This window comes from Hemicordylus capensis, chromosome 4, assembly GCF_027244095.1.
Source record: "Hemicordylus capensis ecotype Gifberg chromosome 4, rHemCap1.1.pri, whole genome shotgun sequence".
In the NCBI taxonomy this organism is placed as follows: domain Eukaryota; kingdom Metazoa; phylum Chordata; class Lepidosauria; order Squamata; family Cordylidae; genus Hemicordylus; species Hemicordylus capensis.
Genome location: NC_069660.1, coordinates 251,879,412 through 251,906,561, shown reverse-complemented (window position 1 = coordinate 251,906,561; position 27,150 = coordinate 251,879,412). Strand labels below are relative to the sequence as shown.

The window sequence follows — 27,150 nt, the reverse complement described above, 5'->3', positions numbered from 1 at the left end:
CCTCCTTTCCCTTCCCCACTTCCTGTATGTCGCTAGCCATGAGGCATGATAGGTCTTAATCTATCTCTGATGGATTTCCTAAATTTAACAACTTTATTTAGAACTTTAACAACATGTCTCCAGACAATATTAATTAGTGGTGCTCTCCTCACCTGTGCACGTCCACTGCAGCTAAATAGATAAAGAAATATCCCCTCCAAGCCCTCTAACAGCTAGGACAGTATTTGTTGGGAGATCTTTGGTGTTTACAAGTTTGCTGTGGAAGGCAGTAGTTCCTTCAGTAGTTTGCTCTGAAAATCAGTAGCTGATTGTCTTCATGACCTATGTCCTAATAAAACAAATGTATGCAAGATATTTTAAATCTAGCAGTAACTTTCCCCTACCCCCAAATAAAACTAATTGAAATCTTCTTTCCATGAACATCCAAATTATGAAGAATATTTGCTAACATTTTATTGTTACTCATTTGCTCCTTATCTTAGACTTGTTAGGTAAATAATTATTACATAATGAACTATGGCAAAACATTCTTCTGTAAAAAATAAAACACCTTCCATAAAAGGTTGTGCTTTTTGGTGTGCTCCAGCTACTGGTTTTGCTAACTACTCAGAAAACCTTTTGATAGCCTGTTTCCCAGTGGAGAAAAGACAATTAGGGGAAAGACATCTTATGGAAAGAAAAATAAGGCTCCTTGGTGTTATGCGCTGCATTTATTCTGTCACATTCTCATAAGTATGCTGCACTTAGCCATGCAAATCAGAATCTTTTATTGGATGAAGAGATGCATACAAGTGTCTTATAGTGACTGTGAGGTGTGTGTTCAGAGCAAGATTGAAAATTAAGTCTGCAGTCCAAAATTTGATGGCCGTAATAGTGATGAAGGGATTCTGACATCCTAAAAAAAGAGAAAAAAAGATTAATACCACTTTTTCTCATGTGCTGATCCACTTCTTGTTTCCATTATACATTGCCAGAGGCTTGTATACATGAGACAGAATTCCATTAGTCCTTGGCTAATCAAATTATCTCTAACACTAAACAGGAAATCAGAATGAATAACATTAATTGCTACCCTTGAGTAGATCACCCACTTTAAAGCCCAAATGTAAAAACAATTATGCAATAACTTGTTAATCTTGTGTTAAACTATTAGATCATTTTGCCTTCAGACTTGTTCATTCTCAAGACAAATGGATGTATTCACTGAGGAGGCTTCTGGGTAGGTTGTGAGGTTAGCAACAGCTTTGAAGCCAAGTCTGCTGAGAGAGTGGGCGAAGCAGACTCTGAATAGCACAGTGAATGCTGACCAGATCATGAGCACAGCTATAGCCCTTTCTGCATTTCCCAGCAAAGTGCCAAACAAGTGCCATACACTCTTGTACAGTGCAGTCCTATGTCTGCTCAGAATGAAGTTTAACTGAGTTTAATGGGGTTTACCTCCAGCTCCAGGTATAGAATTGCAGCCTTAAAGTGGGTCTTCTTTTTGTGGATGTTTTTTAAAAGCCCTTGATAGAGATGTGCATGGAACCAGCGGGTGGTTCGAAGGGGGGGGGATATATTTAAAGGTGGGGGAGGGTGCCCTTACCCCTCCCACCACGTTTCCCCACCGGCGCTCCATTGAAAAAGTCCCCATCAGGGCAGCAGCATACCTCCCTGCCACCCCAGTATCCTCCTTGGCTGGAAGTAAAAGGAAGTACCTGGCACGTGTGCACATGCTGGGAGTGTGTACGCATGCATGTGTGCACACGTCACGCTTGCTTGCACACCCGCCCAACATGCATGTGAGTGCCAGGTACTTCCTTTTACTTCCAGTCAAGGAGGACAACAGACAGTAGGGAGGTATGCTGCTGCCTCAACGGGGACTATTTCAGTGGAGCGCCAGCAGGGGAAATGCAATGGGAGGGGTAAGGGCATCCTCCCCCACCCTTAAAGGTATGCCCCCTACCTTCGAACCGGTGGAAGCGCCAGTCATTCGTGGGCCTCCAAACTGGTTCCATGCCAATCCTTAGCCCTTGATAGTTCATGATTTTTATAAACGTGTATCTTATATTTCTAAGATATTCAGTTCAAGAAGATATTGAGGTCGTGCACACGATCTCTTTTCTCAGAGCTGGGAAGGTACGTGGGAAAGGCAGGATCGCTCCTGCCTTCTCCCACACGATCCGTGCTGAAGCGTGGTGCTTTGGACGACAAGTTCAATGCATTGGGCAACTCCCTGCTGAGTTGGGTGTACTAGGTGTCCAACTGTCTGTGTGCTTGGGCTGTGTTCAGCCCAAGCACACACATGACCCTGTACCTGGGGTAAATTCTGGGGCTTATGGGGCAGGCAGTGCTGGGATCAGCATCAATCCCAGCTCTTCACATGAGCAGCCAAACCCAGGCAGGGCTGTCCAAGCCTGGGTTTGGTTGCTCATGTGAACAGCCTCATTATATCCACCCACCCACCCAAGCATAGGGAATGTAGATGTTTTTATGATTCATTATATTTTCTGTGCAGTTCTAATAGTTTGCTTTGCAAAGGAGGAAAGAACCACATTAAGACTTCAGTCCTAAAGCTGGTGGTAAACCCCATTAAACTCAATGGGATTCTCATGTTCTAACCACAGTAGAATTCTTCTGGCTCATGCTCAGGCAGGTGAGGGGGAAGTGCATGATCCTGAGGCCAGTAGATGTTGCATGGAACAAAGATATAACTTTGGTTTCACATGGCATTTGAACCTGCTCACTTTTCCTGAATTGGCAGTTCACGTGCAGGAGTGAGGCCTTGGACCGAGTGCTCTGAACAAGGCTGTTTTGCAGTTTCTGAACTGGGAGAGGCAGAGAAAAGAACGCCGATAACTTCAGTGGAGTTTGAGATAGGCAAGTGTTGACCATAGATAATGGTTGGCTGCCAAGGCTTGCTACGAGGAACCATTCCCAAAGGATTCCTCACACTTACTTTTGCCTTATCACAATGCACCTGAGGTTTAATATCAGGGAATGAAATGTTATCCTTTAGGATCTTAACTGTGAGGGGAACATGCTGTTTCCATGTTCCTATGTTGGATAGCAGAAAAGCTCTACTATTATACTGAGAAATCGTAAAGTCCTTGATTTAGCAAAACTGAGAGGAGGCACTTACTGGAGCAGGAGGTGATGGAGAAATCCTTCCAGCTGGGAAAAGAGATTCTGTCAATTCATATTTCACCTTGGGGGTTTTGGTAGGAGTAAACCTGCACATTCAAACACACACTATTAAAAGTCAATTTGATTAGACATATTTCACAATGAACTACAGCAGTGAGCAGTAGTGAATTCAATTTTCCTGTCTTGCACTTACATACATAACTGGAGACCAGGCTTTCAGAGGATAATTGCTTGAGGGGAACATAGTTGTTTTAAAAAATGTCTTATCTACATACACTAGGGCTGAACATATAAAGCAGCCTTACACTAAGTCAGAGTATTGATCCACCTAGCCCAGTATTGTTTACTCTGATGCCTTAAGTGAGGATTTCTCCCATCACTGCTAGGTGACCCTTAAAAATGGAGATGCCTTCTGTATGCAAAGCATGTGCTCTGCCACAGAGCTATGGCCCCTCTCCAGGCTTCAATTAACTACATTAAAAAAATAAATAAGAACAGTATTTAATCTGATCACTTTCCAAGCAGCCATATTTGTACTTACTGTTTTTCAGGATTACCTTTGGATTTCAATTGTCCCTGTCTTTCCCCACCCAAAGTCAGTCTCATTAAAAAGTTAGTGGCCTTTCCTGGTTTTTTTACATTCCTAAACAGTCTCTTTCATCAATATCCCTGGCACCTAAACAGGAAATTCATATATTTATAGCCACATAGAGAAGTGTTATTTTATTTCTTTTCTTGCGTTTGTTTTTGTGAACCGCCTAGAGCCCTTGGAGTCAGGTGATATATAAATAAAATAAAAAATAAGTTTCCACATTAACAATCATATATTCTCTTCTCTTCACATCTCTTCATCCAAGCTTTCTCAGCTTTTTAAAACTTGTTTTTAAATTGTTTTGGCTATTTAATTGGTGTTTTATGATGATTTAATTGTTAATTATTATTTTATGCAGTTTTATAATTTCTGTTTTAATTGTTAATTGATTTTAATGGTGTTTTAATGTAAACCGCCCTGAGCCTTTTGGAAGGGTGGTATAAATTTTTTAATAATAAATAAATAAATAAATAAATAAAATTAGTGGACTCCTGATGAGGGGCTAAATTTAATCCATGCATAGTTCTGCTTTGGTTAAAATATTTGAGGTCTCCTTTGATAGTCTTGGCCTCTATGGCTTCCCGAGGGGACATTCCAGAGTGATTCTTTAAAGTTCTAAACATATATGTTGGAGACAGTCTATCTTGTTCCTTAAGGTGGATTATCACAAGTGGCCACAGTGCATAGTGTCATGTCATGTGTAGCTCATCATATGTGCGGTGTCTCCCTCCATGCAGTCACATGCTGGTGTGGTGTTCTAATAGACTGTTGGAACTGGGCTGTGGAAACCTGGGTTCAAATCCCCATTCATTTATGAAGACTGCTGGGCGACAATGTGCTAGTCGCAATCTCGTAACCTAGCCTACCTCACAGAATTGTTGCAGGGATGAATATGGGTAAACACTTGTGTATATTGTCTGGAGCTCTTCAGTGGAATGATGTGGTAAAACGTGTGCACATGAAAGTAAATATTACTTTTCCAGTGACATATATAATAACCCCTCTGCCTCCAAATGATATAATAGGCAAACATCTAAAACTATCTTTGTTCTTCTGATTTCACTAGCCTCTTCACAGACTACTGTATGACTTAGACTAATATTACTCTGATGCTACTATGTCCCACTATGTGTATTAATCTATAGATAGATCAATAAGCAAGTATACTATAAATGTTCAAAGAGTTGGAAAGGGCCATGTAGATAATTTAGTTTAACCCTCTGCTTGATGCAGGAAATACTGAGCCAAAGCCTCCCCATCCTCTGCTTGATAACCTCTAGCAAAGGAAAGCCCCCCCCCGCCCCCGCCACCACCCTGGTAATGTGTTCAATTGTTGAACAGCTCTTGCTATTAAGAAGTTTCTCCAAATGTTCAACCAAAATCTATGCTCCTTTAATTTAACCCCATTAGATCTCATCCTGCCCTCTGGGGCAGCATTTGTTGCCCACTTCTATCTGACAGCCTTTCGGGTGTTGTGGTATAATGTACCCCCTAACTAGCCATGAAATCTTGCCTGCCGCTTCTTTGAGCTTCTTCCAATTGGCATTCTTGAAATTCAAGATGCATGTTTGAACTGACCATGCTCATCTTGAGCTTTCCATAAAATCAAGAATTCCAACATTACATGGTCATTCCCGCCCCCGCCCCCTTCCAAGTCCCTACTATTTTGTGTTTATTGTTCATCTCTTTCCTGTTGGTTAGTATCAAGTCAAGGATAGCAGATTCCCTTGTTCCTCCTCCTCCTCCTGAAATAAGTTGTCAACAACCTAATGCCATGAATTTCTTAGAGGTTTGATGCTTAGTAGATTATCTCCCAAAAGATGTTTGAAGCTGCTGCCACATTACTGTTAATTCTTGCTTGAAACACCTGTGATTTGTTTCAGGAAAGCATCCACCTCCTCTCCTTTGGTATGATGGTCTTTAGTGGATTCAGTGTTGTTTTTATTCCCTCGCCATATATTTGTACTCAAATGCTCACAACTAGACTTCCATGTTCACTCTCTTTAAAGTATCTGCAGGTATACTCATTTTTGTTGCTAACTCTCCCTTTTGGTTGATATTATTATTAATTAATTATTATTTATTGAAACAAGTTATATCCTTCAGGTGCTACATTTCAATCCTGGGAGTCATCCCACCAAGTCTTGGGTATACCTATAATTTAATATTTACTTTCCTGTACTAGAAGTTCAAATTCATCTTATTGCCCACACTCCGTACATTAGGGTATAGACAGGACAAGCCATAGATATCATGCTCCAGTGCATCTGCTGCTGTTTTATTGTGGGGTTTGCTAGACAAGCCCATAACCTCCCCAGTTTCTCTTGTAACACCCAAGTCTTTATCTTTAGCACTTATCTTTGTACTTAATGTTGGGATTTTGTGTTCACCACCTACAGTGTTTAGTTTAAAAATGCTCTTGATCAGGTTCATCCGGCTTCTGCCAAATGTTTTTCTCAGTCCTCATGAGATATAGTCCATCTCCTGCCAGCAGTCTTTCATTAAGGAAGCTTAGATTGTGCCAACACCATCTGTGTAGTCAGTCAGTCAGTCATCTGAAGCATCTCTCTGTCTCTGTAATCTTCTCCCTGTGATAAGAAGAACTGATGGACATTATATGAGCCCCAAGGTCTTTCACCTTCCTCCCGAGAGTCAGATGTGATATATTCACAGTTGTGTGTCATGTGTTCCCAAACTGATGAGCAAGAAAGCATAATGATCAGCGGGACTGATCAGCCTTGGCAGGTGCCTACCACATCCTAAATCTACTATATATATATATCTCACTTCACAAGTTAACAGCAGCACACAGTCTCTTCTATACTTTTCAGCAGGGAGTCACCAACCACCACCACTCTTTCCCTCTTCCTGAAAGTGGTGGTTGAGGTGTCACTGTCCTTAAAGGGTTGAGAGTTTTCCTTCCCATTTAATATAGCTTGCTATAGGTGTACCCCACTGGGATTCCCAGAGCCACCCTTGTTTAAAAGATCCTGACTTGCATTGGACTAACATTATGTGCACACAGCCAAAATTAGCACATGTACAATGGATGCATTCCCAAAAGGTGCTCTGGGCAATGCATAAATATGTCCCTATGGGTTGCACAGCCCTTGGGGACATATCTGGAACATAGGAAGCTGCCTTATGCCAAATCTGACCATGGGTCCACATAGCTCAGCATTGTCCACACAGACTTGCAGTGGCTTTTCCAAAGTTACAGGCAGGAGTCTCTCTTAGCCCTATCTTGGAGATGCCAGGGAGGGAACTTGGAACCTTCTGCATGCAGGTTCTCTTCCGAGATTGGCCCCATCCCATAAGAGGGATATCTTACAGCACCCACATGCAGTCTCCCATTTAAATGCAAATCAGAGTGCTCTGTTTATCAAAGGGGACAATTCATGTTTGCTACCACAAGACCAGCCCTCCTTCTCTCTGCATGTTTCACAGAGCACTTCTGGGGGAAGGAGAAATCTGCAAAAATTGCTCCCCACCCCCATGAGTGAGCAAGGGCAACTACAAGCAATTTCTTATTTGCCAGTAGTTCGGAATACCTTTTGATTCTCTTGCCAGTCACACTTTTCCATGCAGTTTCCTCCCTCTTATCAATCTAATCTTCCTCCTTTATAATCTTTTCTTGCTGTTGTCCTTGCTGTAGTGTCCCCTGTGTCCTGTCCAAGAACTCTTTATCCTCTCTAATGTTTTCCTACATTATCTCAGACAAGAAAATAAACATAGCCTGCACATTGCAAGTCTCCACTACAGAGCCCTTGCTGTTTATCTTGTTAGTGTTCTATCCTCTTCCTCAACTTATGCAGTGGTCTTTCTTTTCTTAATTATTTCTTGAAAGTTGGCTACGGTTCTGTGATGTGGTGCTGTTTAGGAATTGATTTGGCACACATAATAAAGCATGTGTCTTTTGGCCTGCTGGTGGAGAAAGGGGTAGCAAGATACACAAACCCCAGTGAGCTCATCATGGTTGCTGGGAGAATATGCAGATCTTCCAAGACCTCCTGAATGAGTGCATACTCTGTGATGTCACATAGTATTTGCAATGTTAACTACAGGTTCTGTTTATACTCAGCTTGTAAAAAAGTCAACAAATGTTATTAGCCCTCAAAGGTTTTAGTAGTTTACCTGCCCATGCATACTGTATGCATGCTACTTAGTGTGGAGTGCATGCTAGAGAGGGCCGGTTCAGATGACATAAAGAACTGCTGTTGCCTCTCAAAGACCTGGTTGCTTAGGCAAGCTTTTGCTCATCTGCTTTGAGTGTTAACCTTTTATGCAGTCTCTTAGTTACTTTGCCTTTTCCCCTTGGCTTTTTGTTCATGTTTTTATTTATATTTTAATTTTAATTCATATTATACACCAACGTGTGAGTTGCTGGGGGAAGTTAGGATAAAAATATTTATTTATTTTAAACAAATATTTATGTGCTCATTGCTATAGCTTCCCAAAAAAGGCACAAAGTTCATTGATTGACTTATGAAGGCACTAATGTGACACTTTATGCCACTGCCACACTGCTGCTTGTGAGGTGGGAGTAGCCACATGATCCAAGTGACTCTTCTGATTGGCTTACTTTATCTATTACTGGAACTTGAAGCTGATAATAGAGAAACAATTTTGTAGTAGCCCACACAGCAAAGATAATGGACAAATTTGTCCTTAGTTTCCATATTGCGACTAAATAATTTGTGGCCACCTGTATTGTCCCAGTACCTGAAATCTCACATACACTTATTTTTTAAGTGCTTGTTTTGTTTGTTGGGGTTTGAGGGCATTAGAGGCTAAATGAGAATGGTCTAGCTGAAAAAATTGCCTTCTTTTGTTTTTGATGCTTCCTTGGATTAATTGCATTCTATGGCCACAAGATGGACACCTTCTAATGGGGTGGTGATGGGGAGCATGTGAAAATGCTATATGATACAGCTCTGACGAATGGGTATATGTTCAATACACTAGCAAAGCTATAAAAATACAGTAACAGAGAAGTAGGGTGGTATCTAATTAACAACCTTGGACTGGCACTCATTGTCCTAATCAATGTGTATTTCTAAAATTATATATTTTTGGCATATTCTTGTTGGCTTTTACTATAAATAACTCACTGACTGAAAGCCAAAAATGATGTAGCTCATGCTAGCCAGATGTAAAACCATAAGGGATTACTAGAACTGTTCAACATCATATCATATAAGGTCTGTTCAGTAAAAATACAGCATGCTCAGATTCTTTTGGCTCAGTTTATGACCTTCTGTTTCCATTAAAATAATTGAGAACAAGGTGCCCAAACTCTCAGTTATAGGACAACCTTTTAAAAAAGGTTGCTTAAGTTCATAATTGCAAAGTTGATATTTGTCATTTTAAAAGTATTAATCTAATTGTTTTACTTTTTCTAAAAATAAATAAATAACCTGGTGAGTGCTAACCACTTGTAGTGTTTGTTGAGACTGAGTAAAGGATAAATTATCCATTAAAAGTCCCCGGCTCCTGCTCTTCTTTACCATTGCTGCCTGCTCACCTGTCTTTTTACTTTGTTATTTGTAGTTGCCATAGCAACCATTATTTGTGGGTACCTTTTCCTTTCACCTGAGCCATTTGCAGTTCATGAAAAACTTGGGAGAGTGGATCTTTGTGCTGGTTGTGCAAGGCAGCCAGTTGCTGGAGGAGGGGACAAGCATTTGTCACCAGCCCATCCATTTGTGACCCCTCTTTTTCAGAAGCAGAGTGCTATATTTGGGCACTAGGTGCTGCTATTTATTGTTTGTCTCTCTTGCCCATTATCAGTTAATACTGTGTCCTAGCCTGACCTAATAAAAGAGGATGCTTGGTTTGCAAAAAAAACCCAAGTTTGTTCCCAGTCACCATTAAAGCAATGATATCAGCAAATATGTCCCCAAACTTGTGTTTACCAAGGAAACACAAGGGTATTTGAGAGAGTTCTCTGGCTGCCAGCAAGTCTGATATCCTGCTGGATCCCGTGTTTGCTTTTGTTTGCCCTTACTGATCAGCCGTCCTTGCTGTCCTGTTGATTCTCCCCTGCAAATGTGTCACTCTTCTGGCCATTTTACCTCCAGCTAGGTTTATTTCTGGTCTTGGAGTCTGAACATTGCAACTGCTATGTTCATCAGAAACACATTTGGCTTTGCTCTACTATGTACATCAATAAAGAGGTGCATAGAAAATCTTCCTTTGTTGGGGAAAACCTCTTTGGCGATAAGATGGAGGAGATCTTAGAACACGTTCACAAGCTGTATATCACTGCAAGATCTATGACCTACCAACATACCATGGCCAATCTTATTTATTTGTTTGTTTGTTGAATTTATATACCGCCTTTCATTAAAACAATCCCAAGGCGGTTTACAGCAGAATTTAAAAACAAGATTGTAAAAATGACACAATTAAAGTATTAAGCTAAAATATAAAACAAATCTGATTAAAAAAATTAAAACACAAGCATAAAATCAATACAAAGATCAGCAGTAGAGACAATCATATAAAAGCCTGGGTAAAAAGCCAGGAAACCCTATGCAGTGGCCCCACACCAATCTGCCCAAGGCATACTTCAATCTATGCCACAAAATACCAGTCCTTTCAGAAGCCAGCAACAGCATCATCTTTCAAACTACCAGCCTCCAAGCAGATAACTCCTTACAATAACTCCATGGATTTATGTCTATCGCCTTATCTCTACTGGTGGTCCAAAACTACCAGACACTCCTGGGTTTTATCCACCATATACCTAGGCTACAGTATAGAATTTTTACAATCTCCACCTTTCTCAGACATTCATACCATACCTTTTGAGCCCCACACTTCAAGACGAGGTAGCCACTTTATTATGCAAAGGCACTATCCAACCCATTCCCATGGTCCCTCAGGCTGGATTATTCTCCAGATATTTCACCGTCCCAAAGAGATGGAAGTCTGTGCTGTATCCTCTGTCTATGGCGCCTCAATTCCTTCGTTTGCTGCTGCCATTTTTGCTTGATTACTGTAGTGTCTATCCTAGAACTGCTATACAACAGTATCTAGTTCATATCCATCAGTCTCCAAGATGCCTATTTTCACATGTCTGTTTGGCCTCACCACTGAATGTACCTCAGATTCAAAATTGGACATAATGTATACCAATACACTGTATTACCCTTTGGACTCGCAAAAGCACCCAGGGTATTCACGAAGTTTATGTCCATTGTAGCTGCTTACCTTCACAGTTTGAAAATTCAGGTTTTCCCTTACGTAGATTGTTTCCTAGTAGCCCCCTTTAGTAACTAGCCAGAAATGTATGAACCACCTTGAACCTATTACATTCTCTAGGCCTTGGGGTCAACATAAAGAAATCCTCCTTAATATCAACCCAAAGACTAGAATTTATAGGTGTCATCTTTGATTCCCAAGCGGCCAAAGCTTTCTTGACAACCTGCCGTGTTACAGACATTCACCAGGTCTCCTCAATTATGTCTCACTCAACCACAATGACAGATCATCGAGGCCAGAGAACACTTGATCTTATGGCTTCCACCATCACCATTCTCCCTCATACAAGACTCCAAATGCAGATAATCCAGGAGTGGTTTCTTGGTGCCTTCAAACCAGCAACACACCCACAGTCCAAGAAGCTGCACTTGCCATCACACATTTGCAATGCTGCTTGATGGTGGATGGACCTGAACAAGGTTGCCCCTTCACCCCTCAACTAAGGTGGCACAGATGCCTCAGTCTAGCCATCAAGATTTGGGAATGGTGCATCAACAGAAACATCACCATCTCTGCAATCTACATTCCAAGGAAGGAGAATGTTTTAGCTGAGTCTCTGTCTGAAGTGCTTCCCATCTCATGATTGGAAATGTCACCCACTCATAGCACATCACCTTTCTGAAAGGTGGGGTACTCCCCTCATTGATGGCTTTGTGGACATCATGAACCATCAATGCCACAATTCCTTCAGCAGAGGGGGTGCAGATGCAGAATCCAAAGGAAATGTTCTCCTCAGTGACTAGTCTCAGGACCCCCTCTATCACTCCCCCTATTCCCCTCCCAAGAACAGTTAGAAAGATCCAAATTGATCAAGCACATTGCATTTTAATCACACTTTGATGGCCATTTCAGTCTTGGTTCACCACTCTAGTGTGGGTCAAATTCTTCACCTACTCAAGTGACCAGATCTATTATCCCTCCAAGAGGGGACAGTTTGGCATCCAGACCTTGAAGCCCTAAACTTAATGGCCTGGAACTTGATGAACCACAAAATCTGAGGAGCTCCATCTGGTCTTCCTTAATGCAATGAAACCATCTACTTGCTGTTCTTATTCTACTAAATGGCACAGATTCTCTTCCTATGCTTCTGCTAAGAGCATGAATTCTGTCAGTCTCTGTAACCTTTATTCTCACTTACCTCTTATACTTTCAGAAACAAGGTCTGTCCATCTCTTTGTTAAAGGTTTACAAAGGTGAATAAATGTCATTTTAATCAGATAAAGATAAAAGGCTTACATCCCCCGAAACACACACTACTGGGGATTCCGTTGCAGTAGGGGATGTGGCTCTTCTTTGTGTTGGTCCAAGGCACTTGTGCACTAGTCCATCGGTGAGACTCAAATAAAGGGGATCTAAAGGGGCTGTCTTTTATAGTAGTTTACAAATAAGCGTCAATTGCTGGCGAATAGACATGCATGAGCAAAGCATGCCCTGTACAGGTGCACAGAGAGACAGTATAATGAGCAAGGTTCTCACACAGAACGCTGATAAGATGATGCAGCTAATTATATAACTAACTAAAGCAACGGGGGCCAGCAGAGATGATAGGGAGAGAGAATGCTTTACATAAGCCACTAACTCTCAAGCAAGATGGCTGTCCAGTGCCTTCTACACAGGGACTGGTAGATGCGTTATACTACATTTCATGGCTGAGATCCTGACACAGACACTAAAAGTTCCCTCGTGATACAGTGGTCTTGTGCAAAGGTCTTGTGCAGCCCTACCATGGCACAACAACCTGATATAACCTTCATTCCTAAAGTAGCTTCAACCATTCATCTCTCCCAAGAGATTTGTCTCCCAGTATTTTATCCCTCTCCTTCTACCCCAGAGGAGAGGAAGTGGCATTCCCTCGACCTCCACAGAGCTCTATCTTTCTATTTCAACAGGACTAGAGACCTTAGGAAATTGCCTTCTCCAGGCGCGTAACAACGATCGGGCAAGGGGAGACAGTTGTCTGGGGGCCCCACTGCCTGGAGGGGCCCCCCAGAGGCACCTCACGTGACTCCCCATTGCCCCCTGCCCAGCCCCAAGGCCCCTCAGCCACTTGCCCTGTTCGCCGTCTCTCCAGCTTGTTCTCCTGGCCGGCAATCGAGGCAGCAGACAAGCTGCAAAGAGCTCCTTTTCTCCCGCCTCTCAGCTGATCGGCGGGTGGGCGGGGCTTCCACGGAGGCCTCGTGTAGGCCTCTGTGAAGCCTGAACTCCAGTAGGGCCCAAGCCAGCCAGGAAGGAGGAGGCAGCCAGAGTGGCCACCACTGTTCTCTGCAGCAGAAGACCCCCTGCTGCCCTGCCCAGCCCAGCATTTGCCAGGTAGAGTGTGAACTCCTTTTTGTGGTTACCTTCCCCCCCCCCCCGCCCAGATATATAGGGATCTGCTTGCCATAGGGCTTTGATATGGGGGGGAGGGACTGAGAAATATTTATTTTTAAACAGCTTGGAAAATTTGCTGGCTTAAAAAAAACTATCTAAAAAGTCCTATAAGTGGCTTGTTTCATGGCAGAAAATTACAAAAACTTCTGGAAGAAACAGTATTATATTTATTTTATTCATTCATTCATCCTCTCTAATAAAAGCCTTGGTGTCCGTCCGTGGACGGACACCAAGGCGTGTGTTCGTGCCTCCCTGGCCTGTTCTGCGCATGCGCTCCGCGCATGCGCAGGACGGCCGCGGCAAAAACGAACACAGGCACCAGGCAGCCATGTTGGTTGCTTTGCCGGCCGCGGAGTTGACAAAGGCGGCCACGGGGAGGGCAAAGGCGGCAGTTGCTTGCCCGGCCGCAGAGACGACAAAGGCGGCCACGGGGAGGGCAGAAGCGGCTGCGGCGGCCGCAGGGAGGCAGAGGCGGCGGCGGCTCCAGGCCAGCCGCAGAGATTGGAGAGGCGGCGCAGGCTCTGGCCCGCCCGCCAAAAAGAGCAGAGGCAGCGGCAAAGGGTCCCGACCAGCCGCAAGGAAGGGACAGTCGGCGGGACCGGGCGGCGGGGGCGGCACTCAGACCGGTCGCTGGGAGCTCGCCTCGGCCAGAGGGGCTCGCAGACCCTGAGAAAACCGGGCGCTTCCAACAAGGACTTACCCGCAAGGTGCCTCCTGCTCCACCGGGCCGCCTCGGCCGCTGCTATCACTTTGTGCCCGCCTAGCTCGCCGAAAAGCGGGGCAGGCACCGGCCAATAGCACTACTCGCATTCCCGTTGTGCGCCGCATGCCAAAAATGGAGGATTTGTTGACCTCTTTTACCTGTTAGGGCACTCTCTGGAAACTGGAGGAGCCCAGTGCATGCTGGGAGGTTGCCCACTTGAGGCTGTCTCCTCCAAGCCTCAAAATGCATGCCAGGAATAGTAGTTTTGTCCCATTTTGCAAGCACTTACCAGTTGTATGCCTGAAGGGGTTACCTTTGCTAATTAACAAGTGGCTTCTGATTCATTGGTTTCTAATGTGGTAGTCTTCGTTCATTTGCTTCACGAATGTATGCCAAGTAATGCTACAGCATGCAAAATAACGCTTGCACCTAAAATGCTAAATCTTTTTTCACAGCATTAAGTGCATAAGGGATTTAGCAGCTGGCTTTTAAAAATAAGGCTGGATGGATAGTATCACACACACACACACACACACACACACACACACACACACACACACACTAGAAAACCGCTGTAAAAGCCAGTAGGTGGCATATGGGATGTATGTCTTGAAAATGTCTGGGAGAAAAACAAAAAATAGAAAAGGAGAAAATAAATAAATAATAATTTTAAAAGGCCAATAGAAAGAAAGAACTATTAAAGGAAGAGAAAAAAAAGCTAGCACCCGTTATTATAACGGGCTTAAAAATACTAGTTCATTTATAAATGCACTTATGTTCAAGTTGTTTTGCAACCCAGAAGGTCTGAGTGAGAACTGTGAAGCATGTCTTGTGCTTTTATTTTATTTTATTTTTCTTGTGTGTGAACTGCTCCCCAATAATTTGCAGGGACTTCAGGGTAAATCTGGCCAACATGTGAATGCAGCACCTCTATTCCAGAGGAGATGTGTGTTAAAGGGCTTTAAAAGCCTCCTGTGAAAAACCTCCTGGAATCAAACTTGACTGAATTTGTTCAGAATTCTGAGAAAACAAACATAGGCTCACCCTGCATGGTTGAAAGTCTCCTTTGCTAATCTGCAGTGAGGGGGCCATTTTAATCATTCATCTTTCTAGTGTGTTCTAGGCATTAAAAGTAAAACAAATGTATAGTACTCAATGTATATCACTATATATTGTGACGTGTGCGTGTGTGTATTCAGTGAAATGTATTTCCAGGCAGCATACTTATTTTGGAATATCAGACTTAAATCCTTGGGGGCCTGGGGTGTGCGGAGGCCCTGGACTTTGAGTGGGGGGGCCCCATTTTAAAATCTTGTCTCTGGGCCCACTCCAACCTTGCTACGCCCCTGGCCTTCTCTGTTCATTTGCCACTCTGGGCCAAATAAGGGTCTCTAAGTTTAGGCTTGGCATTTGCCAGCATGGATAACTTCAGCCATTAAACTTGCCTATGAACTACCTCACAGGCCACTGCCTGCCCGGATTTGTGCCCATTCCACAAGATCCATGGCCACTTTTGCAGCTTTCTTTGCTGTTCTCTTCCTGGAAGCTGTCTGTCAGCTCAGTTGACCATGTTCATTGAACACTATGCCTTAGACCTCTGAACAAGAAGGAATGAACATTTTGGATCAACCATTCTTCAGTCCGCTACTTGCTAACTCCACTGCATCCTCCACTAGGTAAGAGCTGACCATCATTCCTGTCATACTGTTTCTGTGCAGTATGAAGCACAGAAACCACATAGAAGAAAGGCAGGTTGCTTAACTGTAACTGTAGTTCTTCTTGTGGTCTTCTGTGCATTTACACGACCCACCCGCATCCCCACTGCAGTTCTGTCTGCAGTTTCTGTATTTTTACTGTGGCATTCAGCTCCGACTAAGGTGTTAGGATGGCTCCTGCTTGGAGACAAGGCATGGGGGTAGGGCTTCCACTGAAAAGTTTCTTTACTCTCTCTAGAAGGTTTATTTATTGTTCCATTTCTATACTGCTTTTCATTAAAAAAAACAACACCCAAAACATTTTACAATATAATTAAAACAATGTGCAATTCAAATACAAATTAAAAGTACAAATATAATATATATACATAATATATCCCTTTTTAAAAGCCTATATAAAACAGTAACACACAAAACACAAAGCAGCAGCAGTAAAAACTGTACTTTCATTAAAAAAACAAAACCCAGGGTGAAGAGCCACGGTTTAACTTTTTTTCTAAAAACTGTGATGGCGGCTGAGGAGGGGATGCCAGCCAGGAGAACATTCCAAAGCCTAGGGGTAATGACTGAGAAGGCCCTGTCCCATGTGCTTGACAGCCAAGCCTCTCTCATTGTCAGCACACATTGGGTCAGGTTCCGATGTGTGGTCTCTGCACATGCACAAGTCTATCAGTGAGAATGCACAGAAGACCACAAGAAGAACTTCAGTTTAGCCTGGTGAACCATCTATAGGGTCTTTGTGGTCCTGTGATGGCTTTCAATACACAACTGACTTAAACTTCATAATGACATCCTTTATTTTTGTGAAACCACTCGCAGTAGCCAAAAATCACATGCTCATGTTTTTAAAAACTACCTGGTAAAAGGATCCTTTGTTTTGGACGACTTTGAGTCTGTTTTATTTTGGCAATCTTTCCACTGTAGCTTTACACAAATGTTGCAATATGGTCCTGTGAAATCTGATTTACAAAAATAATAAAAAGTTGTTAGGAAGGACTGTTTTGGAGACAATGTTCTGTGCTATTTATAACTTGCCTATGATTTGAAAAATAAGATTTTTTTTTAAAAAAAACACCATTTTGAGTGTTACTATTTTAAGTGATGAGGTACAAGTGAAAAGTGAAGGGGTGGACATTCCTGAAAATGTTTTAAAGATTAATATCAAAGCATACTATGTTTATAGCTGATTTCTTAAAAAAATAATAAATCACAGCTCTATTTGCAGTGGGACAAATGAGAAGGGTTATGTGTTTTTGCACATACTGTAAGTCTAGTGTGGGCTTTGTCACACATCTTTGGGTTGGTTTGAATAAGGGTCTGAATAATCTAGGCTTAGTGAGGGAGTAGGATCATACTCACTGGACATGTCCATGCATTAGATGCAATGTTTACATAGGACCTACACAGAAACCACAGTGCAGTTTGGGTCTTCATGTCCAACACATGGACATCTGGTGGGCCCAGAGGCAGGAGAGCACAATCTCACTTCCCCAATATGTAAGGCCACAGTGCAGGGATGTAACTAGGGGAGAAGGGGCCTGTTTTTGCCTCTCTCCCTGGCGGCCCTAATGAATGCTACTGCTTTTAAATTTGCCCTAATACTTTTAAAATTCATATCATCAGAAACTGATATCACATATTTCTACAGACATTTCCTTTGACAACTTCTGCCCAGAATTATTAATGTTCTCTTCTGGGTGGTAATTTTTATAGTTGAAACCTTTCTTTGTTCTGTCATGCCTCGATCTCTCTGACTAATAGCTGAATGACAGGCAGAAAGTCATCAGGTGTAGCTTCTTTGAGCATTTGGAGATAGGAACATCACTGGTTGAATTTCTGGCTGTTGTGCTGCTGAAGTACAGGCCAAATATCATCAGGTGGTGTTTCCATCCTCATATGGTAGGTAATGTTGTACCTGTTGGATGTCATGCAACTGTTAAAAGTCCTTGGCCCTCTAGTCCTTATAAGGAACTCAGCAGTCTCTTCTGCTTTAAGGTACAAGATTGGAGGGCTTTAAAAGACAGATAGGAGGCCTAGCAGTTTTGAGATAAAATGAAAGATTGTCAGAAGCAGCAACACTACCCTTGTTAAGCGTTTGAGGCCTACATGATATAGGGGAACAAGCCCAATCTACCTCAGAGTCCTGAGTTAAATCACTATTTTCAAGAGATTTTACAAGCCCCGAAAGAAATTATTCTCAGCTGTTAGAGTGAAAGGCAGAAAGAGCAGGAAACAGATACTCCCATCCCCCACCCCCGACACACACTTGTTCCCTGTTTTTAAGAAGGGGCAGGAAAAAATCAAATAAAAATAAATAAAAATACAATATTGGAGGATAATAAACATGTTATAATTTATTTGTACTAACATTGCAATTGTCCTGACACACAAACTTGGATTTCTCACGAACAACTTTTCTTACTACATCTAACCAAACTTTCTGTTGCTTCTTTTTAGGTACATGCACAAATATTTTCCCTCCAGTGTGCTGCTGCTTGTGCTCTTGCACAGGTACTATATGGCACTTGTACCTTCTAGATTTTTCAAAATTGTAGTGGTTTGTGGTGAGATAACTGCAGGAAACTTCACTTTCCATACTTGGAAGGTCTCAAAGAAAAAGAGCAGCGATGATGTCATAGCAGAGCCAACATGGCTGATGCCTGTTCTGGGGGACGTGGCCACATAGGTATTTCAAGTATTGATTTCAGCTGCATATGAACAGATTTCAACAACAAAACACTAGGTGGCTTGTAATTACTTATTGGTGAGAACTGAACAATTTTTTTTTAGGTGACCTCCCCATTGGCCAGCCAACTAACTATCCCAAAATCACAGCAATTTGTTTAGTTTGTGCTCTGTTTAAAACAGGAATATCTTCCTGTCTGTTGCTGAAGAAATTTCTATAGCTCTTATTCCTATTCAGATTAACCTAGTAATAACACTACTTAAATTGTAACCACTTTCAATAAACCTTTCTTTTAGACACCACAAGACTCATGTCTCAAATGGAATACCCTTGGCTACTTCAAAGATTTTTCATTGCTGACCTTTGGCCCTCTGCTGAAGTTGTTGTTGTTATTAGGATGATGAAGCTTTTCAACAAAAATATTCTCAAAGTGGTTTACATAGAAAACAGCAACACAAGAAGACGATCCCCTGCCGTCATGAGGCTCACAGCCTGAAAATAAAAACAAAGTAGACACCAACAACAGCCACGGCAAAAGATTCTGTGCAGGGATGAACAGGGACAGTAGCTATCCTTCTGCTAAATATAAGTGGATAAGGCCAAAGGGATAATAAGAGAGCATTAGCTTTCAGAGTGAATTGAAGATTGTTATAAAAGGAGAGAAAATGAGGGCAGAATAAATATTACACTTAGTTCTGTTCTACTTCTGAAGGGATTTTTATTTTGCAAAATGCAGCTGGTGAGACTGCAATATGAAGGGAAAAACCATAGGAGGGAGGTGGGCTGGAGACTGACTTACTGACCTAACCCTTTGTTCTTGTTCCACCTTATGAAAAGTTACACTTACTCAGGAAAATGTGCTCATATTTTCCCCTCAGTGAATGTGAAGTGTGTGTGTGTGTGAGAGAGAGAGCGAGAGAGAGATTTTCAGCAAGAAAACAAAATGAGGAAAGGGTTAAAAGGACTCCCCCCCCCCCCCACCCTGCATTTCCCAGTCTTCCCCCTTCAAGTAGGAGCCTCAGTGGCTGCATTATGCAAAAGTCAAAAATAAGTCTCAAAAAATAATCCTAGAATTGTGTGTAACTTGTTCTATCTATCCTAAGAGTCTGGCAGGTAATTGTGAAGGAGGAGGGAAAGTCAAGTCTGGCATTGATGTAGAGAAGGAAAAAGGTAATAGTGGTAATGGGCTGATAACAAGAGGCCACAATGCACTTTTCTCTTAGAATGGAGTATATGTGACAGAGATGCCAGCATGAGACGGGGCCAGCTTAAAAAGCAGGTTAAAGAGGCAGAATTGATTATTGTCCCAAAATGATCAAATTCCCTTCAAGTTTCTGGCAAAGTCTGATACTGAGAATGGGGTTTCTTTTTATCTCCATGGAAAAAGAAATAGCTTTTTCTATTTGGACTGGATTTAGTAACCAGGGTTTAAGCCCCTGAAGGAATGGAAAAAATTATGAAAACCCTGGATATATTTCATATGGTATTTGGTGCTGTCCATCTCTCATAACAGCTAGTTTTTAAATTACTATGAGGCTTAAGGAGGAAATTCTTCCCCACTTGAAGGGCTGTGTTTTGAAAACACTAATAGAAAACTAACAATCCTGCAACACATGTATATTTTAGTTTGGGTTTTTTTCTCTTTCTTTCAGATGGGCTCTTACTTTGTGAATGCAACATTTCACTCTAAAATAACCGAAGCAGCTGATATTGTTGTTGGAGTATTCTATATCGTATTTGGTAAGTGTGATTGTTAGAGATTTTCTTCATATTATTTTGATGTATATTTCACAATTCGGAAAGTGTAGGTTTGTTGGCACTTTCTATGCTGCCTCTTTACCACAGTCCTAATTTCCCACTGAAACAAAGCAGAAGTATGTGTGACTGCCTGTGTGTCTCCCCATTCCTGTCCAATTTGAGCCCTTTAGTGGTGTGTGTGTGTGTGTACGCGTGCTCTTTGATATTAGGGGAAGGGCTGAGGAATGACATAATCTGAAATGTACACATGGACCTGTATTCTAAATTGCTGAAGACTATCCGCTGGAGAGGAGAATCTGATTGGCCTGTTGTTTGGAGATGGACCTCAGCCTAGGAAACCTGGGCTCAGGCTCCTGTTCAGCCATTAACACCTGTGATAGCCTAGGGTTTTATAGCTTCTTAAGGCTAGGGATATGCATAAATCAAGATTTGTAGCACAGATTTGGCACCTTTAAAAGTGAGGAGAGAAGATCCTTACCTGCTCCTCCGCTGCTCCACACAGCTTCCTGCTGCTGCGGTGCAACGCGCTGGAGACCTTGTGTGGCGGTGGCACACACATGGCCACCACACATGCGCTGAGGCATGATGCCACCACCACATGAGGACTGCTGGGGGGCCCGCCTAAGCAGGAAACTGTGTGGAGTGGCAGAGGAGCAGGTAAGGACATTCCCTCCTCACTTTTAAAGGTGCCAAATCTGTGCAAGAATCTCAATTCATGCACATATACTTAGGGCCAAACCATACATAATGTGGGATTTCCTGCTGGTTTTTGTTTTTTACTTTTAAACCAACTGTAGAGGCAGGGGCGTAACTACTATTAGGCAAGGGGAGACGGCTGCCTGGGGGCCCCCACGCCTTGAGGCGCCCCCCAGAGGCAAGTCACATGACTATATATTGTGAAGTGTGTGTGTGTGTGTGTGTGTGTGTGTATCAGCGAGGGGCCCATTTTAAAATTTTGTCTCTGGGCCCACTCCAGCATTGTTACGACCCTGTGCAGAGGGCACCAGGACAGAGCAGTGGCACTAGAGAGGAAGGGTTCTGCCTCTCCTATCACCTGCCATTTCTTCCATTCAGAAACTCTCCTGAAGAAGCTTTTAATCTTGCTAGGATGAAATACAAGCTCAGCATTATGTGATTTGGCTCTTTGCTTATGTTAGATCTGTAGGTGGAGTAAGAAGGTGTTCAGTTCAGCCAGGAGCAGCATATATTGATATGGCCGGCCTTAAGAAATTTTATTTTGGATCTAGGAGCCAGCTCAAAGATTTAGGAGCCAGGCAATGGACACTTGACAAAATTACCAGATTTAGTGACTGATGTGCATGGAAACAGATTTTGCACTTTGTTTTGAGCTTGAAACGAAATGCAAATGGCTGAAATATTTTGTCAAAACAGTGGTCGAACTGGTCGTTTTGACAAAACACAACTTGAAACATTTTGCGTGTGCAGCCATAGGGAACAATGGGTAAACTTGAAAACCCCCATTGTTCCCCATGGGTAGCTTTTAGGGACACCAAAGTGGGTTAGATGGTAGGGCATGATGGATTCTACTTACCACACAACCCACAAGAAATGGGCAAGCAGGCAATTTCTAACAAAGGTTTAATCTTTCCCTCAAATCCCCATAGGATCCTATGGGTTGGGTGGTAGGTAGGACCCATCATGCTCTACGGCCCAATCCACTTTGGTGTCCCTAGGAACTACCCATGGGGAACGATGGGGTGTTTCTAGTTTCCCCATTGTTCCCTATGGCCAGGACACGCTGCACTCACAGAATGCATACAAAATTTGCATTGGAATTTGCAATGTATTTTGCCAACCCTGCCTTGAAAAACACTGCAGAAGCACACAGTAAAAGAGAATCTGTCCCTCCCAACACAGAACACTCATTACAAACATGGTCCAAAAGTGGCCAAAAAAGAATCACTGACGCAGAATCCGCTGCTAGTCACAGTGTCCGTGCTGCAGTAACATCTTTGGCACAAGTTGTTCTCTCAACTTATGACTCCTTACTTGATTTGTATGATGACAAGCCAACCAAGAAGCAAGGAGATTGCAAGCTAATCAGAAACCAGTGCGAGAAACCAATCAGCAAGGGAAAAACAGGCCTCCAAAATGGTGCTCGAAATGTCAAAACATTTCGACTCGAAATGGGCTTGTTTTGTTCTGAGCTCAAAACACTCAGAACTGCCTGTTTCAAGTTGGAATGTTTCAACTTTGAAACGTTTTGCACATCCCTAATTGACATTATGGGTGGGTGGAAGGTTGGATAAATGGGCTTCTCTGTCCCCTTTACAAGTAACACACTTAGAACAGAAACAGGGCTGCATGGGACAGCTGAAGAGTTTATTCAACAATCCTAGCTCTGAATTTCCTAGTTTAGGCACCATAGTTAAGTTTCTAAAACCATGGTTCCCTGTCCCCTGGAAATTGTTTATGGGATACTTGGTCTTTGCTATGATATGACTTAGTGCCGTGAACAAATTCTCCACTGCTTAACAGAACAATACAGTCAGTCAGGTCATTATGACAAGCTAGTTGATATGGTAAATGGCTTGACTGGCTCTTCAACGTTTTGTGAAATAGGCTGCAGTCTGGGTTGCCTTAACCTTAACTAAATTGTATGCTTGAAGTGCCCTTAGTTACCTAATGTCTTGTTTAATAATCTGCAAGCTTCCTGTATAGATAGTATATTAAAGAAAGAAGAGGTCATGTCCATTAATGATTGCTAAGTGCTCAGTCACCTTGGAGACAAGGACCATAAAAATAAACTGGCACTAGAGGAAATAGAGCAACCAGTAAGAGCATGCTTCAAGGCCTTAAAATTACTTAAGTTACACAAACAAAAACATACCTGAAACTAGGAATTGTCATTGCGTTATCCCCAAAGTATGTCAAACTGGTAATGAGACTGACAATGGCTATTCCCTTATATTTTGTCCTATAGGCATATGCTCCTTTTGTGGGAACAGTATCCTCCTCTATGTTTCCTACAAGAAAAAGAATATGTTAAAACCAGCAGAATACTTCATGATCAACCTGGCCATCAGTGATCTTGGTATGACTCTGACCTTGTATCCTCTAGCTGTTACATCCAGCCTTTCACACAGGTTTGTTCAATATGCATCCACTGCACACACTGGAGTTCTTTGCTAGTGGGAAAGGTCTAAGCAAACTGTTGTTCTTCAGTTGCTTTAGTGATAATGAAAATTAATTAGAGGGATTGAGAAAAAGCATGTCATGAAACAGCAGCCTTCCAAGCTTCTGACAGTAATTAGTATTCTAATTTACACAACACTGTTGTCATTAGAATGTCTTAGTGGGAAAGTGAGTATTTATTCAATACAATTACTCTAGCTGCTGATCCTAATCTTCTGTGGGAGGAATAACAAAAGAATCGGCTGCTTTTTAAAGTTATACATCCCATTTTTACTGAATTATAATTAGAGGCTGGGGAAGGCCTGGGGGGAAACCAGAGAAATTCAGGGGCGGGGGAACAGTTTCCCATTTTTCCAAAGAACCTTTTTGTTTCCTTTCTGAAAAATTGGTGGGGGAGGATTATGAAATATATATTTTTAATTATGAACAAAACATTTATGAAAATAAGTTCAAATATATTCATATAATAAAAGGTGTTCTGGCCTTTTCCAGAAAGGAAAAGGCCAGAATTTTCCATATTCTCCCAAGCTTCTTGCTTGCTTCAGATTCTTCTATCTTCAGCAACATATGAAAGAAACTAGTCTATGTTTGGAAATACACCAGTTCAAGAAATAAACTAACATGTAAAAAAATGGAGACGCTTATCTCAATCCATGCAAACCTACAGTTTTTAGGGAAGTACATGAAGATGTCAAAAATTAAGGATTAGAAGAAGCAGAAACTGCTGGTGGTGGCAAATCAGAAATGAGACTAAGACAAAATTTCATGTAAAAACCTGTAATTGAAGTCTTGCATTTTTCCACCTCCCTCACCCTACTTTCTGAAAATGAATGCTTTCTGCATTTGCTTGATGCTGGAGGAGACTAAGTCCAGAACACATAATCAGGATGACTCAATTTTAATTATTTAAACTAGTAGTCAGGAAGATTCCATCTAAGAATGATTTCTAGTAAAAGTACATTCTTGTTGTCTAATATAATCTTAATACATATTCAGGGATAGATGTAGGTTTCATTTTTAGAAGTACATGCTGTAATAGGTACACACGTCTCATAATGTTGTTTCATTTGGGCAACCAGGTTCTTGAATTTCTCTGTGGTACTGTTGGCATTTCGCACACATGCCTATCTTATCTACGGGTACAGGAACTTCATAAAAATATTCCCAAATGGTGTCTGTTTTACAGACTGCTGCCATGATAGGTGTTTCCCTTCTACAATGGAGGATACATTCAGAAAAAGTTTCCTCGGGACTGCATGAATATGTTCTGTTCATTTTTGGCTTCACTTTCTATTCCCCTCCCCTATCCCTTGCATTTATATCATTTATTTATTTATTATTTATTTATTTATTCAATTTATATACCACCCTTCCAAAAAGGCTCAGGGCAGTTAACATCTAAATAAATAAAATCCAGACAAACTCCTCCTCCTTGCTCAGATCTACTCCATCCCACCCAAATCCTCCATTTATTGGCCTTCTTTAGCCTGCTTCAAACAGGCTAAAGTACCTGTCAGTACACTTGTAAACTTGTTTCTGTGAATGACTGTACCTCTGTAAATTTTAAAAGTGAACCAGGATACAGGCCCTTCAAGTGCATAGTACAGATCGGTAGTGTACTTCTGTAACTGCCTTCAGCATAACATGTGAATGATTGTACCTCTGTACAGATCTATACCTGTGTACACTGTACACTTGTATGAGTGTTGAACATAATGTGCAAATGAGCTTAATGTCTTTGCACTTTGTGGGGGTGGGGCAAGGGCTTGACTGTGTGTGTGTGTGTGTGTGCACATGCACGTGTGTGCATGCGCATGCGTACACTGCATGTACACCACCTGCAGGATAGGATTGATCAAGTCTGATCTCTCATTCCCATATACTGCTGTTAACATGTTCATTGGATATAATTATAAGTTATGATTAACATTCATGACGTTACTTTTTGACCTAAGTTTTTTTTTTAATGAATTCTGTTCAAAAAAATTAAAATCCAATTTAAATTTTAAAAAATTGAATTATTATATTTTTAAACCATCAATTTTTATCAACTCTGCACATAACCTTCTTTGCTTGATAATCCATATAATAGTGATAGTGGCTTAGATACAGCACAGCAGCCTGCTGATCCAAGAGCAGGGCTTGTGCATTCATTCTGTACATATCCAGACTGCGTCTTACCAAGCTTGCAGAGCTCCAGGACTCCTAAGAATTGCATAATCACTGCGGTAACAAGCCTCCCATTGGTAATAGTGGGAGGCTTGTCGCTGTGGGGATCATGGCCACTAGCATGGATGGCTTTAAAAGAGTGTTCTTCTTCTTCTTCTTCTTCTTCTTCTTCTTCTTCTTCTTCTTCTTCTTAATTCGATTTCTATACCGCCCTTCCAAAAATGGCTCAGGGCAGTTTACAAAGAGAAATAAAACAAATAAGATGGCTCCCTGTCCCCAAAGGGCTCACAATCTAAAAAGAAATATAAGATAGACACCAGCAACAATCACTGGAGGTACTGTGCTGAGGGTGGATAGGGCTAGTTACTCTCCCCCTGCTAAATAAAGAGAATCACCACGGTAAAAAGTGCCTCTTTGCCCAGTTAGCAGGGGTTAAGACAAACATAGAGGACACGTCCATCAATGGCTACTACAGGCCACCTCCAAAGCAAGACGCCTCTAAATATCAGTTGCAGGGGAGCAACAGCAAAAGAGAGGGCATGCCCTCACCTCCTGCCTGTGGACTTCCCAGAGGCATCTGGTAGGCCACTGTGTGAAACAGCATGCTGGACTAGATAGTAGGGAAGTGCACGGAACCGGGTGGGGGAGGCTCGAAGGCGGGTGTGTATATTAAGTGTGGGGGAGGGTGAACTTACCCCTCCCGCAGCTCCTCCCCCACCGGCGCTTCTTTTTCAGTAAGTCCATGGGGCAGCAGCGTACCTTCCTGCCGCCCCATTTGCCCCCGTTTACCAGATATACCTCGACGTATCGGGTGCACCTGCATGCTCTGGTGCAGGGACGTACACACTGTGCCTGCCGCATGCCCATGCGTGCCCATGCGCAATGCGCACGCCTAGATAGGCCTTGGGCCTGATCCAGCTGGGCTATTCTTATGTTCTTATCATATAGTTGTTGGTAGCAATGGAGCCTCTGTGAACTCAGTAGAAGTGAGGGCCGAGTTTGAGGATGCACAGAATGAGTGTGCATGCCCTGCTCTCTGATGGATAGAGTGCTATGTTGTATGTAGCCAGTTTCTTCTGTTTTCAACATTGCATCTCATAAACTGGCAAAATCTAAGCGATGCGAGATTCCTTGGAGTTCAGCAGCTTGGCCATTTGTAACAAAAATTAAAAACATTTAAAAGTTCAGTTAGTACCTTTGTACTTATTGTCTGAATAAACTATACTTCTAAATAATATACCAAACATGATCAATGTTATGGGCAGAAGTTTTATATAAAACATTGTATGTTCCTAAGAAACAAAGTGACTTTAGATCTGAAAAGGCGCTTAAAAAGAGTATCATATATATTTCAGTTTCCCCCAAGATGTCAGTTTTTCTGAAAACCCCGCTGCCTCGGGGGCGGGGGGGGGGGAGGCCCCCCTTTGCCATGGTTTCAACATTTCTGGAAACTTTATATCTCTAATTATAATAGAGTGGTTGACATCCAGAGCAGCCAGCTCATCTGTTACCCTCTGTTACTCTGTGACAGAGAGCTTCCCCACTACTGCTGTGGTTCCACAGCCTCAGGCACACAGCAGGGGAGAGTGAATTTTGATGATTTCCTCTC

The 27,150-nt window shown here is 42.3% G+C and overlaps 1 protein-coding gene and 1 long non-coding RNA gene across 7 annotated transcripts in view; one reads left to right on the top strand and one right to left on the bottom strand.

Annotated features, from left to right (window-relative positions):
• Positions 1-27,150, top strand: part of LOC128325119 (opsin-5-like) — a 65,695-nt gene that overhangs the window by 10,928 nt on the left and 27,617 nt on the right. The window contains exons 1-4 of one of the 5 annotated variants that reach the window (XM_053250591.1): positions 13,090-13,294; positions 18,755-18,967; positions 20,111-20,198; positions 23,161-23,323. In XM_053250591.1, the coding sequence (XP_053106566.1) occupies positions 20,111-20,198; positions 23,161-23,323 (251 nt within the window). In that variant the 5' untranslated portion in view covers positions 13,090-13,294; positions 18,755-18,967. Of the gene's footprint in view, positions 1-13,089; positions 13,295-18,492; positions 18,537-18,754; positions 18,968-20,110; positions 20,199-23,160; positions 23,324-27,150 lie in introns of those variants that run through there. The other 4 variants (XM_053250592.1, XM_053250594.1, XM_053250595.1 and 1 more) reach the window with 4 other exon arrangements.
• Positions 744-14,211, bottom strand: LOC128325120 (uncharacterized). Of its 2 annotated transcripts, none has more exons than XR_008307270.1 (4): positions 14,055-14,211; positions 6,116-6,306; positions 3,122-3,212; positions 744-895 (listed from the first exon to the last, which is right to left on the bottom strand). It is a non-coding gene; the product is annotated as an uncharacterized LOC128325120 (long non-coding RNA). The 2 variants fall into 2 exon arrangements; XR_008307271.1 differs by lacking the exon at positions 14,055-14,211 and adding an exon at positions 12,123-12,227.